At 45.7% G+C, this 23,197-nt stretch overlaps 1 protein-coding gene across 9 annotated transcripts in view; it reads right to left on the minus strand.

Moving 5' to 3' along the window:
• Positions 1–23,197, minus strand: part of PLEKHA7 (pleckstrin homology domain containing A7) — a 211,352-nt gene that overhangs the window by 129,864 nt on the left and 58,291 nt on the right. Inside the window, exon 1 of one of the 9 annotated variants that reach the window (XM_070473436.1) lies at positions 3,817–4,160. The exons of the other annotated variants lie outside the window; for them this stretch is intronic. Coding sequence (XP_070329537.1) covers positions 3,817–3,899 — 83 coding nt within the window. The 5' untranslated portion in view covers positions 3,900–4,160. Of the gene's footprint in view, positions 1–3,816; positions 4,161–23,197 lie in introns of those variants that run through there. 9 annotated transcript variants of the gene reach the window in all.

The following is a 23,197-nucleotide window of genomic DNA, read 5'->3' on the forward strand; positions in this document are numbered from 1 at the left end:
CCACAGTCAAGGCTGGACCAGAGATGACTGCATTAGCAAAAGTTTGAGGGATGCTACCTTTCCAGCTCAACTATGCTCTTTGCCTGCAGTTAGGGATTTCATGGGAGATCCAAGGCCTCTGAAAATCTGAAACTAGAAAACAATCTTAATGTGAAGATCAGAAGAAATTTTCCAGGACAATTCTCATACTTGACCCCCTATGAGCCCAGGTCTGGCCTCTGGGAAGGGCACAAAATGGCATTTCTAATGTTCTTATCATCTATGAAAAAACAAACTCTCTCAGCTACTGCTCCAAAGATCCTCTAGTTACCTTTAATTAATTTTTTTTTAAAGCTACCAGTGAACAAGCACTGTGTTCAATCCTTTGCAAACATAGTGTATAATCCTCATAATTATCCTGCTTGAGGGAGGGGGTGAAGAAAAACTGAGACAGACTCAGCCCCACAAACATGAAGCAAGTAAATAGCAAAGGCTGAGTTTGAACCCAAGGTGGCAGAGAAAATGCCACAAACCGACTGCCTCAATTAACTCATCATTCTCTTTCCCCTCACCTGGAGATCCACAGGGCATAGGCCTAGAATAACTAGCCTCTTTTCTCTTCACAGAGACAATATAAAACCTAGGCAGGAATTTTGTATTTTACAAACCGTGACTGCAAAGGCTGCCAGGGTGTCCATTCTGTTTCTCCTCTTGATCTTATGTGATTCAGAACAAACCTTCAGAAGCACCTCTCTGTTAGCCTGGGAACTTTCTCCAGCTGCCCATCCCAGGGTGAAGCTCCCTGCCAGAGCGGGGGCTGAAGAACACAGTAACCACCATCATTAAACCCAGCGCTGCTGTTAAAGGAAAGGGAGAGAAGTCCAGAAGCTGGTGTACACACAGAAAGTGAAAGTCGCTCAGTCGCCTGACTCTTTGCAACCCCATGGACTATACAGTCCATGGAATTCTCCAGGCCAGAATACTGAAGTGGGTAGCCGTTCCCTTCTCCAGGGGATCTTCCCAGGTCTCCCACATTGCAGGCAGATTCTTTACCTGCCGAGCCACCAGAGAGAGGCAGACCCTTTTCCCAGGTAGCAGGGGTGGTCAGGTCCCAGGACAGAGGCCTTAACTGATGCTGAACTCACTCAGCACAGCCCACTGTGCCCAGCACAGACAGTAGGATCAGGACACACTGGGGGAATCTCCAAACCATCCCTGCTCAATTCTTTGACCCTACCACTCTCAGTGACCCTGATCCCCCCTACCCCTGTTCACCCCACAATCCCACAGACTAATAATCGCCTCACTTTCCCCACAAGGTCACAATCCCTGATGACGGCCTGTTCTCTTAGTGCCCCCGGAGACCCACCCACTCTTTACAGAATCACCTTAAGTAGCTTCCCTAGGCAGTGGCCAGGCCATTATTAATGAATATTCAGCTGTGACCAGCAGGCTGCAAAGTGAGCTGACATTAGATGGCAGCCTGAGGCAGACTTCCCATAATTAAAAAAAAAAAAAAGTTGTTCTTAATCAGGACCATCTCCAAGTCCTCAACTCAGAGAGTGCCAGCAGATCCCAGCAGCTCAGGATACTGCTGGAGAAGGTGCCACTCTAAAAGCGAGTGTGTTGGGGGAGGGGTGTGCTGAGCGAAGCTACCGCAAACCCCGTGGGAAGACAAGTGGCATGGACTCCCCAGGAACCCAGGGTGTCAGGATCAGCAGGCTCTCCGAAGCCACACCTTCCCTCACTCATTTCCTCCCCAGAAGGCTGGGGTGAGATGGGGACTTCTGTGTCCCTGGGCAGCCATCAGAACAGTCCAGCCCTGGAGACCAGAGCCAGGAAGAACCCAGTAAGCCAAGCCACTGAGGCAAGAGGACAGAAAACAACAGAGGGATGTGGGGGTACAACAACCACTTCTCTTACAGAGCCTGATACAACTCACAGCCTATGTGCGTGTATGTGAAGTTGCTTCAGTCATGTCCGACTCTTCGCGACCCCATGGACTGTAGCCCGTCAGGCTCCTCTGTCCACGGGGATTCTCCAGGCAAGAATACTGGAGTGGATTGCCATGCCCTCTCCCAGGGAATCTTCCCGACCCAGGGATCGAACTCACGTCTCTTTTGTCTCCTGCACTGACAGGCAGGTTCTTTACCACTAGCGCCACCTGGGAAGCCCACAGTCAGAGCTAAAATCCCCCTCCCTGCACTCCTCCCCCGCATAAGCCCAGCCCCCTCTTCCACCCTCAAGTGTCAACTTCCAAGAGGTGCTCATCTTCTCATCATACATCTGCCAACCCTCAGCTTACGAGGCTGAGTCCTCTATCCTAAACTGACAAAGACAGCAGTGAACCAGGTCTCTAAGGCACAATGCCTCCAGGAGGGCTGAATGTGACAATTCCCTCAGGCCCCGGCGAAGACAAAATCTCAAGCCTCCAGCCAGCCCCATCCGCCAAGCCCAGCCCCGTCCGCCGCCCTCCATTTAGACCTGAGCCCTCTCGTTTTCATTCAACAGCACACAGGGCACACCTGGTGAGACTACCCGCCTCAGAATCCACCTTCTCCCCGGCTGCCGGGAGGGAAAGTGAAACCTGGGCAAGGAGCTCCGCCCTCAGCTCGGCCCCACCTGGACCTCCTCCTTCCCGGCGAGCGGAGGGAACCGGGAGAGGCGGGTCAGGTGACCACGGCGCACACTTTTGCCTCCGCCCACAGTCCTACAGAGCCGGGGCCGGAAAACACACCCCAGGGCACTTGTTGAGCGGGGCGGAGGTTTGCACGCACCGAGGTGGGGCAGGGCGGCGCTTCACCGGACGCTTCGGACGGCCGGCGGCGGGCTCGGGTCTCAGACACCTGGGCCTGGAAGCTCCCTGAGGCAGGGGGTGGGGACTGGGGTTGTTTAGAGAAGGAGGAGGAAGAGAGGTACGGGCCGGCTCCAAAGTAGATAAAAAACAAGAGTTGCACCCTTTGTGCCCTCGAGGGGGGAAGGTGGCGGCTGTCCCACAAATGGGGAGAACGGGGAGCCCTTTCGCGGGAGTGCCGGTCACTGGGGGAAGGCCAGCAACCTTCTCAGGAAACAGGCTGCAATACCCTGGGCTTCAACCTTGATGGCCAGCGACAAAAAAAAGGGGTGGGGGGAGAAAAACCCGCAGCCCACCAATCTCATTTCCAGATTCCCTCCCTCCAGCCTAGACACGTTAATAATTAACTTGCCTACCCGGGAGCTCCGCGGCGTTGCCAGAAAAGATGAGTAATGGCCCTGGAGTCCCGGCCCCGTGCCCGCGGGCTTCTGGGCTCGGGGCTGGGACGGGCCCTGGAACAAAGCCTCCGCATTCCTCCGGGAAGGTGTGTCTGAAACTAGACCTGTCAACGGCGGCGAGAGGCTGACCCCTCGCCTCGCCCTAAGCCGGCTCTCGGAGGGAAGGCGTGGGGGCGGAGTGGGTGGTCGGATCGCTTTTGCCCACCTCCCCTCCCCCGCACCCCGACCGACCGGTGCCCCCAACCACAGCAGATCTCGGGAAGCCGCGCTGTCTGCGGAGAGATAATCCTGTTACCATGAATGCAGGCTGTACTTGGAGACCAATTCTCAAAACAACAAGGCTGCTCCCTCGGCGCCCTTCCCGATGAGTAACCCAAAGCCGGTCGCCGGCTCAATGAATTCTCTCCCTGAAACTCCGGCGGCGAGCTGCGGCTCCCACGCGGATGGCCGGCCGGGCACCCACCGGCTCCCGTCACGCCAGCGCCCAGACACAAAGCACCCCTAAAAGGAGCCTGGGCACCCTGCGCCCTGCCCGCCCCCAAACAGCCCGCAGCCCCCCGAAAGTTCCGGCGCGCGCAGACACACCTGCAGGCCCCCCGCGGCGGCCCCCGCCAGCCCCCAAGGGCGGCGGGGCACGCGTCCCCGGCCGGGCAGCGCCGCGGCTCCATGAGCCCGGTCCGCGAGCCGGGGCCGGTCACCGGTCAGCGGCGCTGGGCGGCAGAGCGCGCTGGGGCCTCGGCGCGCCCGCGGCGCATCTCGCGCCCTCCTCGTCCTCGGCCGGCCTTCCCTGAGAGCCCACACCCACTTGACATCAGCGCAGATCAAAGCACGTGGCGCAGCGCCAGACGGCGGACCCCGGAGGTCCAGAGCGCGCCCCGGGGTACCGCCGCTCGGCCAGGACCGCGCGTCCGAGCGAGGCACATTCCTCTCCTTGCAGAGGATGCTGCAAGCGGGAGTGGGCTGGGAGGCGGAGGAGGGGGAGGGAAAGCGGCGGAGGGGGGCAGGACCTGCCGCGGACCAGCAGCGCTGCTCTGGCGCCCAGCCAGCCACCAGCAGACCTTACAGCCGCTGCAGCAAGTGCCCATCGACTGTGAAGACCGGGTCGCAGGTGACCTGGGTTGCTGTCCTCTCCCCGCCAAGGAGAGTCCTGACCTTGAATTCTCTTCCCCTAAATGACTCAAGGAGGCTCCTCTCTAACCACCTCCACTAAATTACCGGGTTGGTTCTGCCAGGCCAAGAATGAATGCTTAGTTGGATGTGGTTGCTGACCCCTTCACCTAGGAAGCCGCTATGGCGCACCCAGGGGTGCAGACCATACCCTCCAGCTTTTTGCTACACCAGCAGCCTCAACTGGGTCTCCTTTCCCTCTCTCTTCTCCAGTGCCCTTGGCCATAAGCAACAGCTCTCCTGGTTGTGCAGGCAATCAGAGACAGCACCACCCAGCAGCCCACACACACTTCTAATTCACTAATTAGCATCCATCCAAATAGTCAAACATTCAAGCATTTATTAAGGCTTAGTATATGCCAGGAGCAACAGAAGATAAACAATATTCCTACACTCAGAGTCCTACACTCATAAAGCAGATAGTCTAGTCGTGGAGAGAGATATTAAAAACAAAGCAAGGTAATTTTAACTGTTGAAAGGGTATTAAAGGTAAGAGGTGCTATAAGATTGCACACAGGGACCCTAAACTATCTTAGCAGTCAGGAAAGAATTCCCTGAAGAAGTGGCTTTTGAACTGCTGAACACAAGTTATCCGGGGAGGGAAAGTTCAGGCAAAAACCCTGGTTATTAAAGTGTAGGCCCACTCCCATTGACAGGTAAGGAGAATCAAGCAGAGGTGAACTGCCATGCCCAAGACACCTAGGCCTTTGTCCAGGAGGGGCAAGAGGCAGCTCACAGGCCCTAGAAGAGAGCCTGGCCCACAGTCCGAAGAGGCCCTTATGTCCGCTTTCTCATCTCCCCCGAACTAGGCTGGTCCACGTCATCACTGAGCTCTAAACAGGTAGTTGGGAACCAGCTCCATCATCAGTTTGCTGTAGGGCTATGCCTCTAAAGAAATGCCTTCTACTCTCTGGTTTCAGTTTCTTTATCTCAAATGAGGGCTTAGATTAGAATAGCATTTCTACATTTTTTTTTAAAACCCGTACTCCCTTTTGGATAAACATACTCCATTCCTATTCTGTAGCGTCTATGATGACATCAAATCATTTTCCAAATTAAAAAATTATCATTGAATGTGCTTTTAAAGCTCTACATGCCCTGTAAGTATTCACCACTAAAAGATCTCTGCTGTAGATAACTTGGAAGCAGGAGTAAAGAAATGGTCTCCAAGCTCACCCTTTTCCTGTCATCTGTCCCCATTCCTTCAACATGAACCTGACCACAAGCATTTATAATCTCTACATTCATTTCTTTTATTCTTTCCAGGATAAATTGGCCAGGCAATGAACAGAAGCCATGGGTCATCCAAAAGGCATGCTGTAAAAGACTCTTTTGAATAATAATTTCCAGTGATGCTGGGAAATAGACACTTTGAAAGAAACACATAATGTTCCTGGGGACAAATTAGCTATATGATTTAAAAGCCGTAAAAGTGTACATATCCTTTGAAACATCAATTCCACATCTAAGACTGTATCCTCAAGACATAATTATGAATGAACACAGATTTATAACAGCAAATGATTGGTTAATAAGCTGTGGTATATCTTTGTAATTGAATATATGCAACTTTAAAACTGATATACAGAATATTTACTATTGAATAAAATGAGATGAAGATTACAAGACAAATAATCCCAATTGTGTGTGCGTGTGTGTGTGTGTGTGTGTGTGTGTGTGTGTGTGTGTAGTTTTGAGGGGGGTGGTAAGCTCCTATGGTAGAATGGTACTGTGCTCATTTTTCTTACTGGATGATTCAAACCCACCTCTTAGACCAAAACGTGATGGCTCTATCACATGTCATCCTCACAAGTAAATCTACTAACCCATATGAAAATTAAAGAAACTTAATATTAAAACAGAACAGAATAAATCTTACAGGCAGGTGAGAATACAGTTCAATTCTCTACTGCCATCCACTTATCATCAGGGATTTGATAGTAATCTTAAAGGTAGAAAGGTTTTTCCCCAACTTTTCATATAGATTTTTCTGTTGTTCTTTCTTTGAGTCTAGTTCAATGGTTTCCCAACTTTAGAGTGCATAAAAATGACTGTCCATGTGGCTTAGGGTAACCTTCACTTCATGAGATTTTTTTCCCCTTAAATGCTGAGTTAAGAATCCAAGCACTGTATTGGAGTTCAGAGGAAAAAACTACCAGAAGTATATTTACCAGGACTACCCTAGTGGTCCAGTGGCTAAGACTTGGTGCTCCCAATGCAGGGAGCCCAGGTTCAACCCCTGGTCAGGGAACTAGATCCTGCATGCTACAATTAAAGATCCTGTGTGCCACAACTAAGACCCAGCAGAGCCAAATAAAAAAAAGAAAAAAAAAATTTTTAAGACAATTAACAAAATGTTAACAATACTGGAATTAAGAGCTTTTATCGTTCCTTGGGACTTTCTGTGTTTTCCATCTGGTCTGACAATAAAGATATATTACCAAGATAATCAGAAAATAAACTACTGCTTAAAAATAAAGGGGTTAAAAATTCTCCAAAAGATAAAAAGAAACTATGCCTTGACTTTAAAAGGGGTGACTCTGACCAGGCCTTTCATATCCTTCTCTCTGCACGCTCTGACACTGCCCCAGTTGGTGCCCCAGCACCCAAGGACAGACAGTACATCGTCGCTAGGATACCATGCAGGAAAAACTGGCAAGAAAATTATTTTTACATTTACCTCCTGGGCTGTGCTTATAATAATGCTTAAAGCTTAGATTAAAGGGTCCAAAATGAAGCAGCCATGACCATTCGCTAATGGATCTTCTACCCATAAAACTCTCTACCAAATATTCTAGGTTCTTAATAAGCTGAGAACATATAAAGCATATTCCCTTGGTCCTGAGGACCAAAAACTATTCAGCCTGCTTTTTCCATATCTGATGGTGCCACAGGCCATAAATCAGACCAGGCTGAACCAGTAGCTAGATGAATAATCTGTGCCTCAGTTTCCTTGCTGTTAAACAGCCTAATAAAGGCTCTACTTTTCTTTTAAGGGGTGAATATCCCTGGTGGCTCAGACGGTAAAGAATCTGCCTGCAACACAGGAGGAAACCTGGGTTCAATCCCTGGGTTGGGAAGATCCCCTGGAGAAGGGAATGGTTACCCACTCCAGTATTCTTGCCTGAAGAATTCCATGGACAGGGGAGCCTGGTGGGCTATAGTCCATGGGGTTGCAAAGAGTCAGACATGCCTGAGCGACTAACACTTTCACTTTTTCTTTATAAAAGTATTAGGACAAAGTGAACAAAGTGAGTAGTACCTCAATATAGCACATTATTGTTTAATGAAGGTATATCTAGAACTTTGGGGAGGAGACGGAGCTGGTTAGTTGTTAGTTCTTTGGCACAAGGGTGGTAAACTGCAATTTGCCTCATTATTTCAAGCTTTCTGAGAATGCAGAGTGCTCACAAACCAGATTAGGGAGGTGAGGTGGGAAATATAGCTGTGCTGACTTTCTCCTGTGGCGTAACTCAGGAACTCTTTAAGTCATGGACAGAAGGCAGGTGGGATTAAAAATCCAAGCTGGAGGCACAGGTTTCTCAAAACACAATAGCTAGAAACCATCAGGGCAGCATCTAAAGATGAAGGATGCTTATATTATTTGACCACTTTAATTCAATAATTATTAAGTCCCCTACCAGGCACAGCAACCAACTGTATTCTCTGCTCAAAATGAAGCACATGGCTGCCAAGCCAGACAGAGCTGCCATTAGGTTACATTTTAAGTCCACCTAGAGTCTAATAAAGCTAATTTCACTGTTATGGCATCTATTACAACATGGGACCTTGTTTAGAAAGGAAACAGAGAGGAGGGAAGCACAGACTTTCAGATCTGGGGATTTTGATATTTCCAGAATTGTTTCTGGAAAGGAGGTAATAAGAACAAACTTGATTTTTGAAAGTAATTTTAATGGAACCAAACGTATGAGAAGGTCTGCTCTTTTACAACTACCTAGCCCCCTTGAGAACAGACGAGCCTCACCGCCCCACCCGCCGCCGACACACACACACAGAGCCAAGCAACGGCACGTGGACAGAAATGAGGCGCCCTGTTTCCCTAAGCAGGAAACGGTGAACTTACTGACCAAGGTAGCCAACTTGGGTCTGGGACTTAGAGCTGGAGAGTCATTAAGAATAGGAAAAAAGCCTACTTGCTCCATGGTCAGTGAATAAAAGCCATGCAAATGAGTTTTGATAAAAATCAAAAATTAATAAATATGTAGCTCTACAAATTAAAAAAAAATCAAGAACAAAATCAAATCACAAAACACCTAATTAGCTAGAACATATCTATGACCAGTGATCATCATACATCCATTTTAATCAAAATAACTTCAGTTGACTGTAAAAAAGCACATTCCAGGGGTCCACCCCTAGAGAATCTCATGCCACAATTCTAGGGTGAGCCCAAGAATTCCATATTAGCAAACAACCCAAGTTAATTTGGCTCTTTGTGGTCTGGAGCCCACACTTTGAAAAATTTGAAGCTACAAGGCCATGAGGACTTAACACACCCATCTCTCCTAACCTCCTAGCAGGCATCACCCTACTGGACTTGAATCAATTCATAATCTAAGCTGAATGAATCCAATTGCTACATCTTGTGAAACCTCAACAAAATTGCAACAAATCTAGGACATGATGAAAAACACCAGGAAAAAAGAAAATAGGAACCAGCACATAGCGAAGGCTCTAAAACTGTTATCTTTTAAAAAGGAAGAGGATAATGAAACCTTGATACTTGTCTAGACTCACTTTACATTCATACACGGGTACAAACCCCATGAATTCACTAGTGTTATCACAGAAACACTGCATGGATTCAGCCAGATATAAGTTAAATTATCTTGGCTTAACCACTTGCTAGCTTGTTGGCCCCAGATAAGTTTTTTCTTCTCTCAGCCATTCTATTTGCTCAACTGTAAAATGGGTTTTAAAATATCTATCCCCTTAATAATGTTATGAGGAATAAGTGACAGAATTGTGAAAGTGTGTGGAACATAGTAAGTACTAAATAATTATGGCAGTTTCCATTACTTGGTCAATAGATAAACATTTATTAGGGCCTCTAATGGCAGAAAGTGAAGAGGAACTAAAGTGCTTCTTGATGAGAGTGAAAGAGGAGAGTGAAAGAGCTGGCTTAAAACTCAACATTCAAAAACCTAAGATCACAGCCTCTACTCCCATCACTTCATCGCAAGAAGGGGGAAAAGTGGAAGCAGTGACAGATCTCATTTTCTTGGATTCCAAAATCACTGTGGATGCTGACTGCAGCCATGAAATTAAAGATGTTTGCTCTTTGGACAGAAAGCCATGACAAACCTAGACAGCATATTAAAAACCAGAGACATCACCTTGCCAACAAAGGTCCATATAGTCAAAGCTATGATTTTTCCAGTAGTCATGTACAGATGTGAGACCTGGACCATAAAGAAGGCTGAGCACCCAATTGATGCTTTCAAATTGTGGTGCTGGAGAAGACTCCTGAGTGTCCCTTGGACTGCAAGAAGATCAAACCAGTCAATCCTAAAGAAATTAACCCCGAATATTCATTGGAAGGACTGTTGCTGAAGCTCGAATATGTTGGCCAACTGATGCAAAGATACGACTCATTGGAAAAGACCCTGATGCTGGGAAAGACTGAAGGCAAAAGGAGAAGAGGGTGGCAGAGGATGAGATGGTTAGTGTCACTGACTCAATGGACATGATTTGAGCAAACTCCAGGAGAAAGTGGAGGGCAGAGGAGCCTAGCGAGCTGCAATGCATGCCAACAACATTTATAATCAGGCACTGTTCCCACAGGAGATACAGTAGTGACAAAAGAGACAGAGGGACCAAATATAGATAATAAACAAGCAAATAATATCAGAGACTGATGTCTGCTATGAAGAAAACAAAGCAGTAAGGTGACAGAGTGAAATGGTGGTTCAGAGTACGTATCAGGAAAGGCCTAAGACGCAACATTTAAACTAAGATCTGGTAGAGGAACACTTTCAGCAATGTGGGAGCAAAACAAATGCATTCCTGCAAGGGAAGGACAGTGAAGCTAGAGCCCAGTGACCAGTAGGATGGATGGTAAAGGAGGAAACTGGGGAGTCAGATAGTGAAAGTTATGGAGCCCATGTAATAGGCTCCATGTGGTAGGAGATTAGATTCTCTTCCAAATGCAGTAAGAAGACACAGAAGGGTTTAAAAGAAAAGATTGTGATGGAAGACACATGGTCTAAGTTGCCTTTTTAAAGGACATCCGTAGCTGCTATTTGGAGAATGAGTGGGGGGCTGGGGACAATAAAACCCTAACATTTCCTTAGTGCTTAACTATGTGCTCAGAACTGTCCTAAGAACGTTACATGCACGATCTCTTTTAATCCTCATGAAAACGTTTTCTATGAGAACTATTATTATCCCAGTTTTACAAATTCCAAACCCAAGCACAGAAAGATTAGGTAACTTGCTCATCACATTAAGTGGAGGATCCTGTATGCAAACCCAGATGGTCTGACTGCAGCACCTCTCTTATTGAAAAGAAGTGGGGAGAAATAGCAACACTAGCTAAAGAGACTACCACAGGAGAACAGGCAAGAGAGGGTGAAGGCTGACCAAGAATGCAACAGTGAAAACGCTGAGGGGATGCAGCTGTGCAAAATGTCTTGGTAGCAGAGCCAAGGGCACTCATTGATGGGATTTATGACAGGGGTGTAGGAAAGAGACAGGCAAAAAAGACTCCCAAGTTTTTTATTTGAACAACAGAGTGGATGCCAGTGCAGTTTCCTGAGATGATTACGCCTGGGGAAGGGAAAAAAAAAAAAAAAAAACCAAAGGAGAGGAGGGCATTAAAATCAACCAAGAACTCAGTTTTAGACTTGTTGGTCTGAGGCATCTATTAGACTTCTGAGTGGACAAGTCCTGAAGGCAGTGAGCTGTAGAAGCCTCCGCTTAGAGGGAAGGTCAGAGCTGCAGATGTAATCAGAGGGGTCTCATCATCACGTGACTCCTGGCTTCGTGGAAGAGGAGCTGTTCCAGCTACAGACCTCTGGTTGGTTGTAACAAGCCAGGGCAGACCGGCATCTCAACACAAGACTATAACCTGCTCTGAGGCTGAAAGCACCCTGCACAAGCTGCCCTCTGTGGTCCAGGCAAGTCTGTTTCCCAGCCCCAGTTCTGGACCAGCTTCCTGGGAGCCTATTGGGCCGAATTCTCTCAAGATGACCCCCAGCATGCCTGATCCCTGGAAGGCAACACCAAGGCTGGAGGTCCTAAAGGAGAGGTTGGACTCAGGAGGAAGTTTATCAGGCATGCTGCCAGCTTGTGAGAAAAGGACTTCTGCCCCTCTCTTCCACTTCAATACTTCTTTTTTCAGTCCTCTTATCATCGAAGCCCATCCGGGTGCAAGTCCTTGGAATTGCTCACAAGGGCCAGAGTGTGATAATAATGAAAGGGTTTCCAAAATAAGCCTCCCACATTCAGGCTTCCCAAATGGCCAGCTGACCTCCCAGCTACACCATTTCCAGAAATACAGCAGCCTCATTTGATAAAATACTTTCAGTACTAACACCACCTTGGCTAAGAGGAAGTGGGTGCTGGAAGCCAGGTAGAGGTTGGAAGGTAAAAAAAAAAAAGGCAATTTTAAAAGTTCAGCTGAAATGTCAGGAACACGAAGCTGCCCATGTTTACGCAGAGCTTTCCAAAACTAAGAGCAGCCTCCAAGCAACTTAAAAAAAAAAAAAAGGCTACATTAACATGTAAAATGCAGTGGCTTTTTAGCTTAACAGAAACAGTACCAGACTGTTCTCATTCTCCTGTCTCCTTGGGCTTAATCTCCTGGTATAATTTATACTCTTGTTGGTGCTGATTGTTTTATTTTTCATTCATATCTTATGTCTTTCCCATAAGCTTCTTTGAATCCACTGTGTAATAGGATAAAGCAATAGATGAATAGACACATAGCTAGGGTTTCCCCACTTCTCTGGCAGCTCAGACAGTAAAGAATCCGCCGGCAATGCAGGAGATCCAGGAGACATGGGTTCAATCCCTGGGTCGGGAGGATCCCTGGAGCAGGCAATACAACCCACTCCAGTATTCTTGCCTGGAATTTCCCGTGGACAGAGGAGCCTGGTGGGTTATAATCCAGAGTCGCAAAGAGTCAGACACGACTGAGAGGCTGAGCACACACATGCCTGGATACTAAGCTTTCAGTTTATGTAATCAATAAAGGTTGCTTATCATGGACATTAATTGGAGGTTGGAGGAGCAAATGTCCCAATTAATATGTAAAACACTTAAAAATTTGATCTCTTGTTAAAAAAAGACAGAGTCTGATAATAAACTAGCACTTATATTTTTCACATTTTTGTCCCTAATTGCCTAAACAATAATTTACAGGGAAAATGGGTAAAATCTTATGTCCTTCATATGTATGAATGATTTTGTGGCTCTTACCATTCAAACTAGGAACAGGATGCTAGTTCAATAACTGTGCTGTTTCATCTTGTAAATAAGACATGTCAAAGCCACTGAAGGGAATCAGAATAAGACTCAATCTAAATCAAACCACAAACAAGGCTGGAATCTGTCAGTCCTTTTCTGGTATAGAGAAGTAAAGGCATGTCGATGCCCACTGCTATTCTCTTGTGTTCTTCTAAATGCAGAAACAAGCTTTAGGATAGGAAATAGCCAGGAGCCTGGGAACACAACTTTGGAGACATAAAAATGATTAGGTTTTCTAAATCACTGACATGAGCCAAAACCCTTACTGAGACTAGTGGGTCAACGATGGAACCAAAAGCCTCGTCACGTTTACAAGCATCCCCTTAAGTGCCTTCTTCGGGAACCCTCTCTAACATAAACCTGAATATAGCAATTATTCAGATCCCCATGTGCAGGCAGCAAATGTTTTTGAGGCGTTTCATCCTCAAAGAAGTAAAGGAAAAGCGGTATTTTTTTTTTAATCACCGGAAGTCAATGGAACTGGTATATTGACACTCCGGAGCACACAGTAATGAAAGATGCTTACAAGGCTCACCCTGAGGACTTGCAAGCTTGTGGAAGAACAGACAGATCAAATTATGCCTTGTTGCAACTTGAAATGTGTCTTACCGTCCTCTTTCTGAAGACTGATACTTCATGCAGTACCCAGTAGGCGGCGGCACTGAGCCACGAGACTCTCCCGTTTGCCAGTCTTAAAGGGAAGTCGCTCAGTCGTACCCGACTCTTTGCGACCCCATGGACAGTAGCCTGCACCAAGTTCCTCTGTCCATGGGATTTTCTAGGCAAGAATACTGGAGTGGGTTGCTGTTTCCCCCTCCAGGGAATCTTCTCGACCCAGGGACCGAACCCAGGTCTCCCGCATTGTAGACAGACACTTTACTGTCTGAGCTACCAGGGATTGCCAGTCTTAAGGAGTAGACAAAGTTTAATATAATAATAAATCCCATTCTAAAAAAATTAGGTCTCTAGTAAAAGAATGACAACAGACACAAAATAATTAGAAACACATGCCTGACAAATCTGGAATCAAACGTATCATCACACGTACGTCCCGGCACATTGTCACCTCCCGCCTCCACTCTCCCAATCACTGGGCAAATCCAATTATTCCCTGAGACAACCGAATTGTGCCTCTTTTCTCCCTTTCTCCCTAGTGACTTTTATGAAAATAATATTCAACTTTAATGTGCCTGCAGTTCAGGAGACAGCGTGACAAGAGCAATAAACACATTCTCCGTGTGCAAAAGCCAGGACGAATGAGTTCTGGGACTGCCGTGGCCAACCCCAGGTGTGGGCTTTCTTTCCCCACCTCCAGAGAGACTGGAATGTGACAGCTGTCAGAGAGCAGCAATGGCCTGAGCCAGAAACACCGCGCTGCGCTGTTCTAATTGCCAAGAGATAAGAACCCGTAACTCACACAGACACTTGTGGCTCAGGCTCAGCACAGCAGGCAGAAAGGAAACAGCATGCACTCAGACCTCCCTGAGTGCAGTCAGACAGGCCTACACCCTCTTTCCAGCTATGTGAGCTTGGGCGAGCCCTCTCCCTCCCCCGAGCCTCAGTTTCCCTCGTCTGGGAGGGCAAGCATCAACATGCACCAAGTGCCTCCTGCAGGATCGGACTTATAGCAGATACACGGTGCCCTAGAGTTGTCATGAACAATCTCTGAAGGACGTGGTGGAGTAAAATGAACTTGTAGACATTCTGAGAGCTATCGGATAGTGTGGCCGAGTTCTCTGGACAAGAGGTAGCTCGGGCCCTTGAAAGAACCTTGGTTTTCTGTGAGAGCGCTACAATAATCACATAAAATCCCAGGCTGCTTCTGCCTCACTCACTTGTTCAGACGAGTATTACTGAGAGCTCACAGTGTGCCGGGATTATGCCAGACATGGAAGGCAACATGGCCCTGGCCTCGGGAGACTTAGAATCTAGTGGAGAAGACAAACTGTCAGAATAAGCTCATGAGTAGATGTAAGTGCACTTCTATGGTAAGTACCACAAAGGAGAGGTCTGTGGCCACCTGAACTGAGAGAATCAACCCAGTCTGAGGGGCTGCCAGATGATGAGGACTTAATAAGACAAAGAAGAAAGCTAGAGGACACTGTTCACACCCTCAGTGGGCCCAACACACGAAACTCAAAGGAACAAACTAGGAGGCACTCAGCTTCCTCTTAATGACTAGGGTGTTTTTCTTCTCTAACAGTAAAATCCTGAAAACCTACTCTGTTCCAGTTTTGTTTTGACTGTCAGGAAGCACCAAGTCAAATGTAAAGCTCAGCAATAATGAAGACCCTAAATGCATGCATATTTATATTCTATCCATCCCCCTTGGTTTGTTTTCTTCCTCTTATATTTTCCCCAGTCTGGATTTCAAATTCCTATTTGTTTTATCAATGTATCTATCGTTCATGACGTGCAAGCGTACTCAGTCCTGTCCAACCCTTTGGGACTCCATGATCTGTAGCCTGCCAGTCTCCTCTGTCCATGGAATCTTCCAGGCAAGAATACTGGAGCAGGTTGCCATTTCTGACTCCAGGGGATGTTCCCCACCTAGGCATCAAATCCACATCTCTTGCGCCTCCTGCAGTGTCAGGCAGATTCTTTATTTTACCACTAAGCCACATTGTTCATGAATCCTTGGTGAAAGGTGACAGGACACACATAGAGACATTATTACTCTCTCAGGCTAATGGCCTGAGCTGGAAAGAATTAACAGAGTGCCCTTTGTGTCCCGCCTGGTGTGTTACCCCAGAGGCAGAGAAAGACATGTGGCTTGGTCCACTTTTCTACAAGCATTGCCTTCCTTGTGGTTTGTGTGATCAAGCACGATGGTGTTTTTTTGCAGAGACACTTTATCATGTTATATTTCTATCCTAACACGCAGCTTTCCTTTTGCTTATTTTCCTCTGAAACATTCAATGACCTATATTTTCAGTGAGCCTATATTCTGGATGTTCCCGGATATTCCCTTCCCTTAAAAAAAATTTTTTTTGCAATTTTCTGTTTAATAAAGGCATTTCATTAAGCATATAACTGGAATTTTCCTTTTATACCTCTGAAAGACTGATACATACACACAGATTCTTAATCAGATCATATGTCACAACTTTTGGATCAGAAAGCAGTCACTATCATCCTGTGATGAATTAATGTTCACACATTGAAGGTTGAAAACAAGAGAGAGATGAGGAGGGAATGTGGGAAAGGCCATTACCATTTTTCAATTTGCAGTTTATCTGCACTTCATTTAAAAAAAAAATCAGGATTTTTATGACTAAAACTCCATTTTTTTTTAGAAAATGATTTCTCTTCCCAAGAAGATGAAATCTTTGTAAATGAAAATTAGACATAATTCCAAGAACTGCAAATTGTGGTTCTTCTTTGGTCCAGGTCCTTTTGCATGATGAAAACCTGAACTGTTTTCCCCAAGAAAAAAAGACATAAATACAATTTTGGCCAGTTTTAAGGGATTTGAAAACCTCTGAAAGTCCATTATTCATGATTATCCATTATTCCTAGGCAGAATCTCCTTAAGAATGGAGCAAATACTTGAGGGTACCTGAGATAGCAGTGTGGCAAGAACATTTGTAAAAATATAAATGCTTTAAAACAATACTTATAATGTAGATAAGAGCTATGAAGGTTAATAAAAAGTGAATATAAAATTATATTTTGAAATTCACTTAATTGATGTTTGTTTTAAGTCAATTTTATAGGTCTACTGCAAAAATGCAGAGGTGAAACAGGAATGCCTGAAATTTGGGATGCCTGAAGTTTAAGGAACACTGCATAGAGGATTCACAAAATGTGGATGTAAAACACTGCAGATACATTCTGAAAGTCTATAAACATTTGTCCAAACCCATAGAACACACAGCCCCAAGAGTAAGCCCTAATGCAAACTATGGACTTTTGGTCATAATGATGCGTCAGTGCAGCTTCATCAACTATAAGAAATGTACCACTCAGGTGGGGAATGGTGAGAATGGGGGAGGCTGGTGCATATGTGCGGGTAGGGGGTATGTGGGAAATCTCTGTAATTCTGCTCAGTTTTGCTGTGAACCTAAAACTGCTCCAAAAAAATGAAGTCTCTTTAAAAAAGTCATTCCCATAAGGCAGCTCATTCAGAGTCACTGGCTCTTCCTTTTCTCTCTCCTCATGCTCCCCCAGGCCAGCTGCCTTGGCAACACACACCCCATGTCACTCCTGCCCGTCCTCCCAGCTTTCCTTCTATTACAAGCCAGGGGGTTCCTGGTCTGCTGCAAAGATTACGAAGGGTGATAGGCTTCTCTGGCACAGGAGACATGTGGGGGTGAAGGGTAGGGATTTCCCTGAGCTGCCTGTGCAGAGGGAACTGACCAGGGTGAGGCGACAGAGACCAGCAGCGTTTCGCTGACACCCAGGATCTGATGAGATCCAGCATCGTCACAGGAAGGGAGTCAGAAAGCCAGGAGCTCAGACAATGTGCCGGGCTTGCCAAATCAAAGCCAGGGCCACTGGGGGCGGGACAAGGAGGGTAGGGAAGACATTCGGGGTCGTCTCCCCCTCACAAACAATCAGAGCCTTAGATCAGTGCCCATCTCCCCTTGCTGGGCTGTAACTTCCAAGAGAAGGACCGCTAGTGTCTTTTCTCAGCTCCCTATCTCCAGGCCTCAGCATTGTGCCTGGCACACAGTAGGCACTTTAAAGGAACAGAAAAACAGTGGCGAGCAGGTGCTTTGTACCAGCAGAGGCTCAGGAGATGGTTCTGTTAAAGCAAATAAACTGGTTATCATTTAAAAAAGAAGAAAAGAGCAAATGAACCCAGAAAACACACTCCCTTTGCTTTTTCACTTCCTGTAGGCAAGTCCAAGGTAGCAAACACAATGGAAGAATAATTGAGACCAAAATTACAAGCTGGCTGTGGCTCTGGCTAGAGCCAGCCAAGTGGTCCAGACATAGGTGAGCTCCTCCACTAACCACTCGGCCCTGAAGTCATTTTCGTCTACTCCGTCCCCAGAAAAGGGAGTGTAAGGAGGACTGAGACACTGAGACTTGGGCACCCCTACTCTCTGGATACAGTGTGCTAAGGCAGTGACGCGCCTCTCTCGGGCTCAAGCCTAGCACCCATGTCTAAGAAATATCTACACTCAGAAGAAGCAGCATTAGCAGCAGTGTCAGGCCGAGTGCCCATCCTGGCTGGGGGTGGGGGGCGGGAGTCTCCCGAAGTCACAGCTGCCCTTTAGAAACGGGTACCCCAAGCTGCTGGGATGATTTGGTACCTCTCATTAGAAATACCTTACCTAAGGCGAGGGTGGGATGTTTCAAGAGAACAGCATCGAAACATGTATATTATCTAGGGTGAAACAGATCACCAGCCCAGGTTGGGTGCATGAGACAAGTGCTCGGGCCTGGTGCACTGGGAAGACCCAGAGGGATCGGGTGGAGAGGGAGGTGGGAGGGGGGACCGGGATGGGGAATACATGTAAATCCATGGCTAATTCATTTCAAAATATGACAAAAACCACTGCAATGATGTAAAGTAATTAGCCTCCAACTAATAAAAATAAATGAAAAAAAAAATTTTATGAGGGGAAAAAAAAAAAAAAAGAAATACCTTACCTAGCTGGACCCAGTGTTGATTACCAAACAAACACTCCATCACCTCAGAGCCGGAAGCAGTCTTCAAAACAACAAATCCAAGGACAACCCCTTTAAAATAACCCTGCCGACTGACTGTCTAGCTTGGACACCCCCAACGATGAGGGACTCCTACCTCTCCAGGCAACCCGCTCCATCTTTGGGCACCTCTATGGAAATTCCGGATCTCTTATTTTTCTCTAGGAAAAAAAGAAAAGGTTTCCGGGGCACTGCTGAACCACCTACCCCAGGGAGAGGGGCAGCACAGAAGAACATGCTTCAATTTTCCCTTATACCAGCCCGGGGAAACTTTTAATTTAGAACCACTGACATCAGAATCTCCAGAACTAGAAGCGATGGCAGTAACAGCTAACGTTTCTAGAACACTTACTACGGGTCAAACGTGCTAAGAGCTTTATAGGCATTGTCTCATTTGATGTAACATTTAATGCTCACACTCTCCTTTGTTCAAGATATTATTCATTAACTTTTTTATACATGAGGAAACGAAGCCTTAGAAAGTTAATAAAACTTGCCCGAGGTCACACAGTGAAGAAGTAGGCAAGCTAGGAATGAACCTCAAGGATTTGTATTTGCCTTGTTTTGTTTTATTTAGCAGTTAGAACACTTTTTTTTAAAAAATGGGATCTTATATTGTCAAAACCCAACTAATAAAATAAGGCAATACTGTGCATGCAGGCCCCTAAGACAGTGCCATACTTTGATCATAATTAATATACCTTTAATTCCTCTACTGAAAGTACTTCTCCCAAAGCGAGTTTTATTGCTTTGTTCACTGCTCTTCCTGGTGCTTATAACAGCACCTGGCACGTAAGAGGTACTGAAAAAATATTGTTGACTGAATGAATCCAATGTTCACACAGTATTTACTATCTTCCGGGCACTGTTCAAAGGACCTTCCAGGTGTTAATTCAATTAACCTCATGATAGGCTGTATTATCCTCATTTTACAGATAAGGAAACTGAGGCACAGAGAGGTCAAGTAGGTTTCCCAAGGTCACACAGTTAGCAGTAGTAGAATGGGAATTCAATCTGGGGTCAGACTTTGTGTCTCTTTTGAACTATTCTATTCCCTTAGTTTTCAACAGGAGAAAGATCTGAGGCCTATAGAGGTGAGACTATTTGCCACAGAAACTATTAACGGAAGAGGAAACTGATCTTCTGGGCTTTTGCTATCAACCATTTGTGTACCCTGGACATCCTGCCTTTTAATTTCTCAATCCCACCATGAGGTGGACACAAGAGCTTTTAGCACTACCACTTTGCTGATGAAGAAAATGGTCTGAATTCCCAGGAATGCTGCCATTTAAGGGGAAATTCAGTGACCAGTGCTAGTCCAACTTGGCCACTGCTTGGTAGCTAAATCTGCCTTTCTTAACACTCTGTGAGGGCCTCACTGGGCCTCACACACTGTAATCACCAAACAACGTCAAGGGAAGACAGAAAAGCGGAGGCCTAGAGAGAGGTCGAAAACGATTAAGGAAAAAGGGTAAGCCATGCTTCCACTGCTATTTCCTTTCATCCCATGTCCCACAGTTAAAAAACGAACTGCAGTGTTCACTATAAACTGCTGTCTTCTGGGCTTGGCAGCTCTGCAGTAAAAATCCAATCTGAGCAAAGCAATTTCTCACTTAGGCTTCCTTCTTGCCCCACCTAGAGATGTTAGAAGATTTTCTTTTAAAATAATAGATAAGTCACACTTGCCCTTCAGACCAAATTTCATGAAATTCCCACTTCAAAACAAATCACCAGTGACAATAAACAATACTGCAAACATTTAAGGTCAAGTTAAATGATTCAGAATAACTCTTCTGGATGTTCATCTCAAACGTAAAACCCATCTTTTGAATCTGCAGGGTAAACATCATAAACTTTTTGAACTGACCCACAAGACTGACCTCAAACCAAAGCAGCACTGTTGAATGAAATATAATGTGAGCCACATATGCAATTTCAAACTTTTTAGCAGTCACACTAAAAAGGGTAAACAGAGGCGAGTAGGACAGACTGGGAGACTGGGATTGACATATATATACTACTAGGTATAAAAGAGATAACCAATGAGAACAGGCTCTATGGCACACCCGGCTCTACTCTGCGCTCTGTAGTAACCTAAATGGGAAGGGAATCCAAGGAAGAGGGGGTATATGTATACATGTGGCTGATTCACTTCGCTATACAGCAGAACTAATACAACACTGTAAAGCAACTATACTCCAATTTTAAGAAGGGGGGTAAAAGAAATCAGTACAAACTAAATATATCCAAAATACTATCATTTTAAACATGTAATCACTATAAAAGTTATTGACATTTCACTTTTTTTTTAAGGATTAAGTCATCTAAATCTGTTATGTATTTCAAAGCCATAGTATAATTCAATACAGACTAGGAGAAGTTCTAGTCCTAAACAGCACAATAAAGGACAGAAATGGTGTGGACCTAACAGAAGCAGAAGATATTTAAAGAAGAGGTGGCAAGAATACACAGAACAACTATACAAAAAAGATCTTAATGACCTGGATAACCAAGGTGGTGTGATCACTCACCTAGAGCCAGACATCCTGGAGTGTGATGTCAAGTGGGCCTTAGGAAGTATCACTACCAACAAGCTAGTGGAGGTGATGGAGTTCCAGCTGAGCTATTTCAAGTCCTAAAAGATGATGCTGTTAATGTGCTGCACTCAATATGCCAGCAAATTTGGAAGACTTGACAGTGGCCACAGGACTGGAAAAGGTCAGTTCTCATTCCAATCCCAAAGAAGGCCAAAGAATGCTAATGAATGTTCAAACTACTGCACAATTGCACTCATCTCCCTCACTAGCAAAGTAATGCTCAAAATCCTTCAAGCTAGGCTTCAACAGTATGTAAGCCAGGAACTTCCAGATGTACCAGCTAGATTTAGAAAAGGCAGAGGAAAAAAAAAAAAGAAAAGAAAAGGCAGAGGAACCAGAGATTAAATTGCAAACATCCACTGGATCATAGAAAAAGCTACAGAGTTCCAGAAAAACATCTACTTCTGCTTCACTGACTATGCTAAAGCTTTTGACTATGTAGACCACAACAAACTGGAAAATTCTTAAAGATATGGGAATACCAGACCACCTTACCTGCCTCCTTCAAAACCTGTAAGCAGGTCAAGAAACAAGTTAGAACCAGGCATGGAACAACAGACTGGTTCCAAATTGGGAAAGGAGTATGCAAGGCTGTATATTGTCACTCTGCTTATTTAACTTATATGCAAAGTACACCATGTGAAATGCAGGGCTGGATGAAGCACAAGCCAGAATCAAGATTGTGGGGAGAGATATCAATAATCTCAGATATGCAGATGACACCACCCTTATGGCAGAAAGCAAAGAGGAATTAAAGAGCCTCTTGAGGAAGGTCAAAAAGGAGAGTGAAAAAGTTGGCTTAAAATTCAACATTCAAAACACTAAGATCATGGCATCTGGTCCCATCACTTCATGGCAAATAGATGGGGAAACAATGGAAACAGTGTCAGACTTTATTTACTTGGGCTCCAAAATCACTGCAGATGGTGACTGTAGCCATGAAATTAAAAGACTCTTGCTCCTTGGAAGAAAAACAATGACAAACCTAGACAGCTTATTAAAAAGCAGAGATATTACTTTGCCGACAGAGGTCCATATAGTAAAAGCTATGGTTTTTCCAGTAGTCATGTTCAGATGTGAGAGCTGGACAATAAAAAAGGCTGAGCACCAAAGAATTCATGCCTTTGAACTGTGTTGCTGGAGAAGACTCCTGAGAGACCCCTGGACAGCAAGATCAAACCAGTCCATCCTAAAGGAAATCAGTCCTGAATATTCATTGGAAGGATTGATGCTGAAGCTGAAGTTCCAATACTGTGGCCACCTGATGCGAAGGGTCAACTCACTGGAAAATACCCTGATGCTGGGAAAGATTGAAGGCAAGAGGAGAAGGGAGCGAGAGGATGAGATGGTTAGATGGCATCACCAACTCAATGGACATGGAGTTTGAGCAAACTCCGGGAGATGGTGAAAGACAGGGAAGCCTGGCGTGCTGCAGTCCATGGGGTCACAGAGAGTCGGACACGACTGAACAACTGAGGGACAACATTATTGTTATAAGCAGGCACATGTGGCTAGTGGCTACCTTTTTAGGATAGCACAGACCTCAAGCTTTCAACTCCTAATCATAAATGCCTGGCATGGTCTTTCCTCCACAGACAGACTAAAGCTCAGAATCAGAGGTTTTTTAACAGCAAAGAATTTGTTCTCAGGCCAGAGCACAGGTTCTTGTTACTTACCATTAAATCCTATCAAAATCAACTGCAGGCTTAAAAGCTATGTTGTAGGGGTAACTCTGATTCAGTCATTAGAGAAAAGGGGATTGTTATAATGAATAAATAGGAATGATAATCCCTGACTTTTACTGAGCCCACAGAGAAGTACTGTCACTCATCATCTCATCAGATGCCCATGCCGGACAACCCTGGGGCTCCCAGAGCTGGAGAGACAGGAAGTCAGCCAGGGAGACAGAGGCAGCACCAAGAGAAGCTAAGCCCAGATCTGACCTCAGAGTCCTGGCTCTGTCTTGGGTTCCCTAACTGAGCCCCAGATCAGAAGCGCCTGGAGGCACTTATTTAAAACGCAGACTTCCAAGCCCTGCCCAGATAGACTGGAGC

The sequence above is a fragment of the Odocoileus virginianus genome, chromosome 10 (assembly GCF_023699985.2).
Source record: "Odocoileus virginianus isolate 20LAN1187 ecotype Illinois chromosome 10, Ovbor_1.2, whole genome shotgun sequence".
Classification (NCBI taxonomy): domain Eukaryota; kingdom Metazoa; phylum Chordata; class Mammalia; order Artiodactyla; family Cervidae; genus Odocoileus; species Odocoileus virginianus.